General features: G+C 54.6%; 2 protein-coding genes across 2 annotated transcripts in view; one reads left to right on the top strand and one right to left on the bottom strand.

Annotated features, from left to right (window-relative positions):
• The window catches only part of MONBRDRAFT_31831 (uncharacterized protein), a gene marked incomplete at both ends in the record, with an annotated part of 3,645 nt that extends 1,924 nt beyond the window's left edge, over nt 1–1,721 (bottom strand). Inside the window, 5 exons of the mRNA XM_001744611.1 lie at nt 367–729; nt 843–912; nt 1,075–1,158; nt 1,283–1,442; nt 1,622–1,721. Of these exons, the coding sequence (XP_001744663.1) occupies nt 367–729; nt 843–912; nt 1,075–1,158; nt 1,283–1,442; nt 1,622–1,721 (777 nt within the window). The remainder of the gene's footprint in view (nt 1–366; nt 730–842; nt 913–1,074; nt 1,159–1,282; nt 1,443–1,621) is intronic.
• A 564-nt stretch (nt 1,722–2,285) lies between these two features.
• Nucleotides 2,286–8,552, top strand: MONBRDRAFT_635 (uncharacterized protein; the record flags this gene model as incomplete). The annotated part of the gene is made up of 22 exons (XM_001744422.1): nt 2,286–2,484; nt 2,614–2,693; nt 2,854–2,922; nt 3,086–3,205; nt 3,345–3,487; nt 3,569–3,669; nt 3,797–4,180; nt 5,157–5,252; nt 5,395–5,498; nt 5,564–5,635; nt 5,730–5,904; nt 6,028–6,197; nt 6,334–6,572; nt 6,693–6,853; nt 6,963–7,015; nt 7,133–7,234; nt 7,324–7,461; nt 7,589–7,654; nt 7,740–7,861; nt 7,963–8,080; nt 8,217–8,372; nt 8,451–8,552. Coding segments are annotated over 22 exons (2,970 nt in total), but the record flags the coding sequence as incomplete, so codon positions are not given.
• Between the last annotated feature and the right edge of the window lie 228 nt (nt 8,553–8,780).

Below are 8,780 nucleotides of genomic sequence, written 5' to 3' on the forward strand. Positions count from 1 at the left end.
CCAGAGGCGCATGGAGTCACACACACATCAAGCGCTCCGAGACACGGACATGCTTATGCACTGCTTGGACTGTGTGTAAGGACGCGAGGCTTCAATTTCAAAGCGACAGCCACATGATGCCGGCATAGTGTGATACGACTACACTATAAATGTAAGACAAAATGGCCCCGACAGCAGTGAAGGGGATGGGCACTGACGGCAAACGCGAGTCCCTCACAGAGGTCACAGGCGCTTGCTGCTCAGAGCGAGACAGGCAGAGAGATGTAAAAAGGAAGAGAAGAGTAAAAGCTGGCAAACTAAGGGACCCTCTCGACCCTAGCCAACAGTTTGTGCGCGAAGTTATCCGGTGGCAAAGGCAAATTGCACATCAACGTGGGGGCCCAAAACGGAGGCACTTGTCGTCGCATTGATGGTCACGTCGCATGCCTGGGTGTTGTCCGGAAGCGAATCCTGGACCAAATCCGCAGCGGTCAGCTTATGACCGTTGGCCCAGGTTACGGTGAGACCGGAAAAGGCGACTTGGCCATTTCCGGGCATGGTCTCACAGTTCAAGGGTGCATTCTCCATCCCAATGACAAGGTCGCCGTAGTGGTCACCAGGGCCGGCCCAGAGATCCCCTTCCTGCAAAATTCGTGAGACCGAGGTAAACACAAAGTGGTAGTCGCCTCCAGAAGTAAGCTTCATGGTCAATCCCACTGTTGATCCGGGTAGTACATGCATAGGCCGCGCCTGCGTGCTCGAGGGAACCATCCCACAAGCCCAGGTCAGATTAAGTGCCAGACAGGCGGGCTACTCCCACCTTGCTCCAGTCACGGCACCCAAGCCGGGACAGAGGTGCGCACCTGCCAGTAAGAGTGATTGTAGTCCCGATATGCCTCTCCAAAGACGGCAAACTGTGGTCGCGTATTGCCCCTGAGGTATCAAGGGCACAACAACAAAACAAAACAATTCAAAAAGCAAACAAGACACGAGCATCGACAAAGTTGAGAGGATGCTCAAGGGCAGGTTGGGGTGCGCGTCCCGGAGGGACTTGTCCGTAGCAGGAGCATGCAGGATCTTCCAACGAAGCCTCACCAAGCCAGGACTGAGCGAAGATAGGCATTTTGCGTCGTTGAGTTGACCAAGGCAATCCACCAGCCTGGTGAGGCTGGTCCATTTCTGCGTGCAGCAACAATCGACTGCGCGTGAGAACCAAGGGGACATGGTGCCAGTTTTGGCAAGGTGTTGCCATCTGTTGCATCTTCTGCATGTAGCACCACAAAAAAGCAATCATCCGACGTACGGATCTTGCGGCGCATCGGGAATGACAAAATTGGCGGTCACAGACGTGACCTGGCTCCCGTTGCCCACCGCCCGCATCCACACGGCCCAGTTGGTATCAGGAAAAGTAAAACTGTCAGCCAGTCCCCAATTCAGACCCTCCATGCCCATTCCTTGCCACTCTGCATCAGCCTCAATGGCCGAGCCCACGGCAAGCACCAGGCTCCACAGCACCACCCACTTGCGCATCCTCCTGGTCGCTGAGCGAGCGCCGCTGCGAAAGTACGCCCATTATCACACTTTAGTGCATCACACACACACACACACGCAAGGAACCGAGTTTGTCTGACATCGAGCACACGTGTAGAGAGAGAGAGAGAGAGAGAGAGAGAGAGAGAGAGAGAGAGAGAGAGAGAGAGAGAGAGAGAGAGAGAGAGAGAGAGAGAGACCATTCCTTGCATTTGGACGAAGCTCGTGGCTCGACGGCGGCAGTCCTGGTCTGGTCACACGGAGGCTCGACTCGGGTTTCGGTTGGCGGGCGTTGTTGGTGGATTTGGATAAGCGGTTTGGTTGGGGCTGCGTGTTGGCGGCTGTGGCAGCCGTGTGGGCTGCGCAGGCGATTGTTGGCAGGCCTTTGTCAGCTGGTGCTTGCACCTTTGCGCGCTGCTCCCCCAGCTGCCGGCTCAGGCTTCTGTGCCTTGACACGCCACCATGGATGATCAATCACACAAAGCTCATCACACCGCCAAGAGTGGCGCCAAGGTCAACAAAAAGGCCAGCAAGAAGGGCAAGTCTGGTCAAGGCAATGACCCGCGCGCCTTTGCCATTCAGGGCGTGAACAAGTTTCGCCGCCGCGTCTTTCATGCTCTAGACAAGTTCGTTGCTTTCTTTGCTCCCATGACAATTTTTAGGCCCGAGATTCCAGGCGTAACGGTGCATGTCATATAGGGCAGGGCAGGCATGTGCCTAGAAAACCTTGGTTCCTTCTCCATGCTCATCAACTGGTCTGGTCTTTGCTGCCCATGTTCGGTCGCTCGCGGTGCAGGGAAACAAAAAAGCACCATGCCCCCGTGGCCAATCGGACCAGCAGCCTGCCCCCTCCGATTGTGGTGGTTGTGGCAGGCCCCCCGCAAGTGGGCAAAACTACCCTCATCCGCTCCCTTGTCAAGCGCTACGCTAAACGTACCCTCAACACCATTCAGGGTCCCATCACCGTCGTGGCAGGTCCGCCCTACTTTGAGCCCTCCCTCCCTTGAGTGCGACCACACATAGGAAAAATATACGCATCGTCACACAGGCACCTCCATCGCACTGCCCATCCCAATTCACACTCGACGTCGGCTGCATCGTTAGGTAAAAATCGTCGCCTTACCTTTATCGAGTGTCCCAATGACATCAACTCGATGATTGATCTGGGCAAGATTGCCGACCTGGTGAGCCCCGGTGAAAGCCTGTCTTTTCCTCCGTGCTGCTCTGCCCTCCTCTTTGCCTCTCCACAAACATTGAACTCGCACGTGACACAGTGCTGCACAAGGACCACTGTGATGATGCATCGCGCTTATCCCGGCGCTATGCGCTCCCTTCTCTGCTTAGGTTCTTCTGCTCGTCGATGGCAGCTTTGGTTTTGAAATGGAAACTTTCGAGTTTCTCAACATTCTTCAGGTCATCATATGAATCCGCTCTTTCGTGTCTCTGGGTTCTTCTTGAGCCATGTGCCTCTGTTCACGCCAGTACATGCAGCCAGCGAGGACACAGTCGTAATCCAGCCATCCTATCTCCAACCCATGAGCGCAGCCTCATCCGCACGCGCTTATGTTCATTGTAGACGCACGGTTTTCCCAAGGTCATGGGTGTCCTGACGCATTTGGATCGACTCAGTACGGCCCGACAACTGCGCAAGGTCAAGAAGGAACTGAAACAACGCTTCTGGACCGAAATCTACCAGGTACACCCGCCGCATGCACTGCGGCGCCCACGCGCTTAGAGGAGTTGACACCCCAGTCTTCCTGTGGTCAACCAGTGTCAAGCTCATGCCCAATGATTTCTGGCCACCCGTTGCTGCCACTCACGATCAATCGCACCAGGGTGCCAAACTGTTCTACTTCAGCGGCATCTCCCACGGCATGTACCCCGTCACCGAGGTCAACAACCTCACTCGCTTCATTTCCGTGGTCAAGTTCCGGCCTCTTTTGTGGCGCAATGCCCACAGCTACGTCGTGGCTGACCGGTGCGGACCGGGCTGTCGCTTGCCTCTGCCCAGTTGCAGCACTATCGCACTCTGACACATCTGCCTGCTTTATCTTTGTAGCTTGGAGGACATTACTGATCCCGAAGATGTGAGGCGGGACCGCAAGGTGGACCGACGCGTGGCCGTCTTTGGTTATGTGCGCGGTACTCATCTCAAAGAAGGTATGGAGCCAGCATTTGCTATACAGCTCAAGAGCGCTTGAATCAGAGCGCCTCCCTTTCGCTCCTTGACGCGAGCTCTGCACGTTTTTTTGGCGGGTCATTTCTTCTCATGCTGCGTCTGCCACAGGCATGCGGGTACACGTCCCGGGTTGTGGTGATCTCGCCATGGAATCAATCCAGTTGCTGGCAGACCCCTGTCCTCCTCCTCAAACCGATCAGGATGTCAAGAAGAAGCGTCGTCTCGATGATCGTGACAAGCTCATTTATGCCCCCATGTCTGACGTTGGTGGCATCCTTTACGACCAAGATGCCGTCTTTGTGGAGATGCCTCATCTGGACAAGAAGAGCCATGGTTCTAGCTCTGCCATGGAGAATGAGTTTGGCATCACCGATACTCGTGAGCAGTTGATCCATGACCTTAAAACACACGACCTGGTCCCTCCACCCCTGGGTGAGGAGCGCGATGAGGATGCACGCCTTCTTGGCCATTCCAACGAAGACAACGTCGATGGTGAGGATGAAGACAACGAGGCCTCTGCTCAGATGGACACGGATCTTGATCAAGTTGGTAGCTGATCTGGCAATCGTGACTTGGGCCCGTTGCTGGGTGGTTCGTGCGTCATCTCATCTTTTGGAACACGTCGCTTGTTTTCATCTTCTAGGGCTTGCAACTTTTCAGCGGTTCATCCGCCCTTCGATTGAAAGATGTCCAGTCGGCCCAGCCAGGCGAAGAATCGGACGTGGAGGATGACGACGAGGATGAGGATGAGGATGAAGATGAGGACGAGGACGAGGACGAAGAGGCTGGTGATGACGCCTGGCTCGAAGAAGGTGAAGATGAGGACGAGGATGAAGATGACGAGGAAGCCACGGGCGCCGTCTCTGCACAGGCTGCGACCAAGCGCCTGTAAGTCCACGAGTCGTGCTTGTTAATCTTCCTTGCTCAAGGCCTTTCTCATTTCTTGCTTTGTCATGATATCCTACAGTCAACCCGTTGAGCAGCGCGTGGTCAGCGAGGGCCGTGCTCGTCGCCGTGCTATTTTTGCAGACGAACCAGCAGAGACCAAGGAGGACTTGGCGTTTGAGTCCGATGCCGGTTCTGACGATGAGGAGGAGGATCATGTCATGCCGGAGAATGAGAATGGTGAGATGGAGAGCGCAGAGGATGATGCAGAAGACAGCAATGAAGACGGCGACGAGGACGACGGCGACGACATGAACCTGGCAGACGGAGGCATTTTGAGCGCACATCGCTCAACATCAGCAGATTTGAACGAGGACGATGAGGAGGACGATGAGGAGGACGATGAGGAGGACGATGAGGACGATGAGGAGGACGAGGAGGGCGAGGACGAGAAGGATAGTGATGGCGAGGTTGAGACAGTCGGTGCGTTATCAATTGCTTAGACTCCTCCGCACTGCTGCTGTATGTGCTCTCGCGAAGGCTCAAAAGACTTTTTCTTCATCACGTTATGGGCTCACGCTAGGTGGAGCCAAATGGAAAGATGGTATGCTGGAGCGAGCGGCCCGTTCCTTCTACGAGCGTCAAGCCGTCAATATTCAACGCATGGTCTACGGAGCTGGTATGCTTACTGTCCACGCAGCGTATCGGCGTCACCTTTGACGCTGCACACGGCCCTCATTTTACTTTTGGCATCTGTGTTGTCGTTCCTTGCGCAGAGTTTGATGTGCCCGAATCTGATGCTTCGTCCGACGAGGAGGCAGAGGACCACGAACGTGCCAATGATTCTGCGGATAGTGGGGATGAAGATGATCTGTTCAAGGTATGGTCGTGTTGGGCTCCGATGCGTTTGGACATCAAGCGGCCGGTGCATGTCTCATGCCATGTCACTGGTGTGTTGGTCATCTTATGCAGGTCAAAGAGGAGATGGAGGCACTGGAGATCTCCGACAGCTCTCGTCCTGACGTTCTCCTGACCGTCGCCCATGATTGGTCTCAACCCGAGGTTTGTATTTGTAAATGATCTCGTAGGCTCTACATCATAGCCACAGGTGTGTTTGCCCAGTCGTGTGAACTCAACACTTGCTCATTTTGTTCAGGTGTTGGCAAGCATCCGAGACCGCTTCGTGACTGGCAAATGGGACGCGTCATCAGATGCGGCAACCTTGCTCCGTCATCACGAGGCTGCGCTAGCCGGCGAAATGTCCGAGGATGAGGAGGTCTATGGCGATTTTGAGGACCTCGAAACGGGCGAAAAGCATGAAGGTTTGTTCTGTCCGATCGTTTCAAGGCATAATTGGATTCGTTCTGTGTCTCCAACGCAGCGGTCCCTTAACATGGTTTGGCACGGTGACACAGGCGGTGCCGAGAGTGGCAAGGCCCAAGGCGAGGAGGGAGCTGATGATGGGGACAACGAGGAAGGACCGGCTGACGGTGAGGCAGCTGTGAAGAGCAAAAAGGACATGTCAGCTACAGAACGCCGTGCGTTCAAGAAAGCCCGCATGAAAGCCCTTTTCGACGACGAATATGACAAGGTGACGGGTGGCGGCAAGACGCATTTTGATGAGGTGAGTTGAGCTTTAGCACTTGCCAAGCATTGCGTAGCTCGAGGATCATGTGTCGTGGTTTGGAGCCGACTCTACAATTGGTTCTGACGCACAATTTTGCGCCGGCTTGCCTTTTGTCTTGGGTGGCGACCCACAGGTGAAGGATGCTGTCGAGGAGCAGCTGCGCTTCAACGTGGATGAGTTTGCGGATGATCCCGAGGAACTGCGCGTCCAGTATGAGGGCTATCGACCCGGCCTCTACGTGCGCATTGTTCTCGAAGGCGTACCCTGCGAGCTCATTGAACGCTTTGACCCCACCTACCCCGTCTTCTTGGGTGCTCTTTTGCCCAACGAGTCCGAGCTCGGCTTTGTTCAGCTCCGTTTCAAAAAGCATCGGTGCGTTGTTGGGGCGTTTGTCTCGGAGAGCAAAGCTGCTTTCTGTCATGCCAGCAACACACTCTGGGATCGTGGTCTGGCAGTACACCGTCCTTTTCACCATCCTCATCCCGCTTACAGGTGGCATCCGCGCATTCTCAAAACGCGCAACCCTGTCATCATGTCTCTCGGCTGGCGCCGGTTCGAGACCATGCCAATTTATGCCATCATGGACGTTAACTTCCGCAACCGCATGCTCAAGTATACGCCTGAGCACATGCACTGCGTGGCAGTCTTTTATGGTGAGTGCGCACACCATCCCAGCCCGTCTCGGGGTCTCGCTCTACTACTGCTGAAACTGATCTCGATTTCTCTCACGCACTTGCGGCCCAATCATCTGCGCGTGCATAGGCCCCATCACACCGCCCGGCACGGGTTGTCTGACGATTCAGAGCGTCTCATCGGTGTGTGTTGAAGCACGGAATGCGCACCATCTTACCACGCCTGCCTTTGAACACTTCCTCGGCGTTTTTTTTTTTTTTTAAATAATCTGACCATGTGTGTCTGGGGTGTCAATGCAGGTGAGCAACAACTTCCGCATCACGGGCACGGGTGTCGTGGCTGAATTGGACAAGACGTCGGACGTTGTGAAGAAACTCAAGCTCGTCGGCTACCCCATGAAGGTTGGCTGTTTATTCATGCGCAAATGCCGGTCGCATTTCTTTGGCCATATCGTGTGCGTGGGCTCACGCGCCGAACCTGTTGTCCACAGATCTTCAAAAACACTGCCTTTGTCCGGGACATGTTCAACTCTTCCCTGGAGGTGGCAAAGTTTGAGGGCGCTTCACTTCGTACGGTGTCAGGCATTCGTGGCCAGGTCAAGCGAGCACTCAAGGCACCAGAGGGCGCGGTAGGTTTGCACTTTGTCCTACACATGTGTACATGCACGTTGCTTACTCCGGCCCACACATTTCGAATGACTGAGAACCGTTTTGTTATCCTTCTGCTCTCACTCGCGCACTTTCTGTGCCGTTCAGTTTCGTGCAACGTTTGAGGACAAGATCCTCATGTCTGATATCATCTTCATGCGTACTTGGTACCCGGTACGTGCTTAACTTGTTTTATGCTGATGAATTGGGGTGAAGTCTGCTCATGTTCTTGCGCTGATCTGCAACCTTTGTGGTACAGGTCAAGCCACCCGAGTATTACAACCCCGTCATGTCTTTGCTGCTGGAAGATAAAAAGGCGTGGACTGGCATGAAGACCACGGGTCAATTGCGTCTGCTGCACGACGTGCCCATTCCTAAGAAGTTTGTCCCAAAGCGCCTACCTGTCCTGGCCTATCGACTGGTGCTTGATGAATGAGTCGCTCATGTCGCGCTTGTGGTACTCGTGTTAAACTTGTCACCAGTAAAAGCTCCGAATACCGCCCCATTGAGCGCCAGGAGCGCAAGTTCAATGCATTGCGCATTCCCAAGTCCATTGAGGCGAATTTGCCGTACAAGAGCAAGCCAAAGGTGCGGTCACGCGTGATGGGTGGGCTTGGAGCGGAGGGCGCTTGCCTCTTTTTATTCTTGGCTTTGGCCATTTCTGGTTTAGTGTCTGACCAACCGCTTTGCGCTGCCGCCTGTCTCGTCTCACTGGTGCCCGTTTGATTGATGATAGTTGAGTGCGGCTCGGCGTCGACCCAACTTGGAGCAACGTCGGGCCCTCATTTCTGAGCCGCGCGACAAGAAACTGGCCCGCCTCATGCAGCAATTAAACACCATCAACAAGGACAAGCAGCAAAAGCGCAACCAGGCTCAGGCTGCCCGCCGTGCGGTATGTTACGAGACGATCAGTGTACTCACCGCTGCTGGTCGAGCTCGTTTCTGACTTTGGGCTGTTGGATGTTTGTAGGAGTATCTGAAGGCCAAGGCCATCGAGGAGAACAAGTCAGCTCAGCGTCGCAAGGAAGCGCTCAAGCAAATCTATCGTTCTGATGGAAAGGAGGAGAAGCGCCGCGCCCGCCAAGCCGCCTCGCAAGCCGGGCGACCCGGACCCAAGCGACGCAAGCAGCGTGATGCTGATGATTAGGCTGGGCTGCGCTCGTGGAGTTGGTTCACGTCAATTTTACACTTTGAACCTGATAAAAAAAAAAGCTCAAAAACTCGGTCGTACCACCTGATCACGTTTGCTGGCAATCGTGCATCAATCACTCTTCGTGCATCAAGTCTGCAACTGCTCTAA

This window comes from Monosiga brevicollis, genomic scaffold (assembly GCF_000002865.3).
Source record: "Monosiga brevicollis MX1 MONBRscaffold_6 genomic scaffold, whole genome shotgun sequence".
NCBI lineage: Eukaryota > Choanoflagellata > Craspedida > Salpingoecidae > Monosiga > Monosiga brevicollis.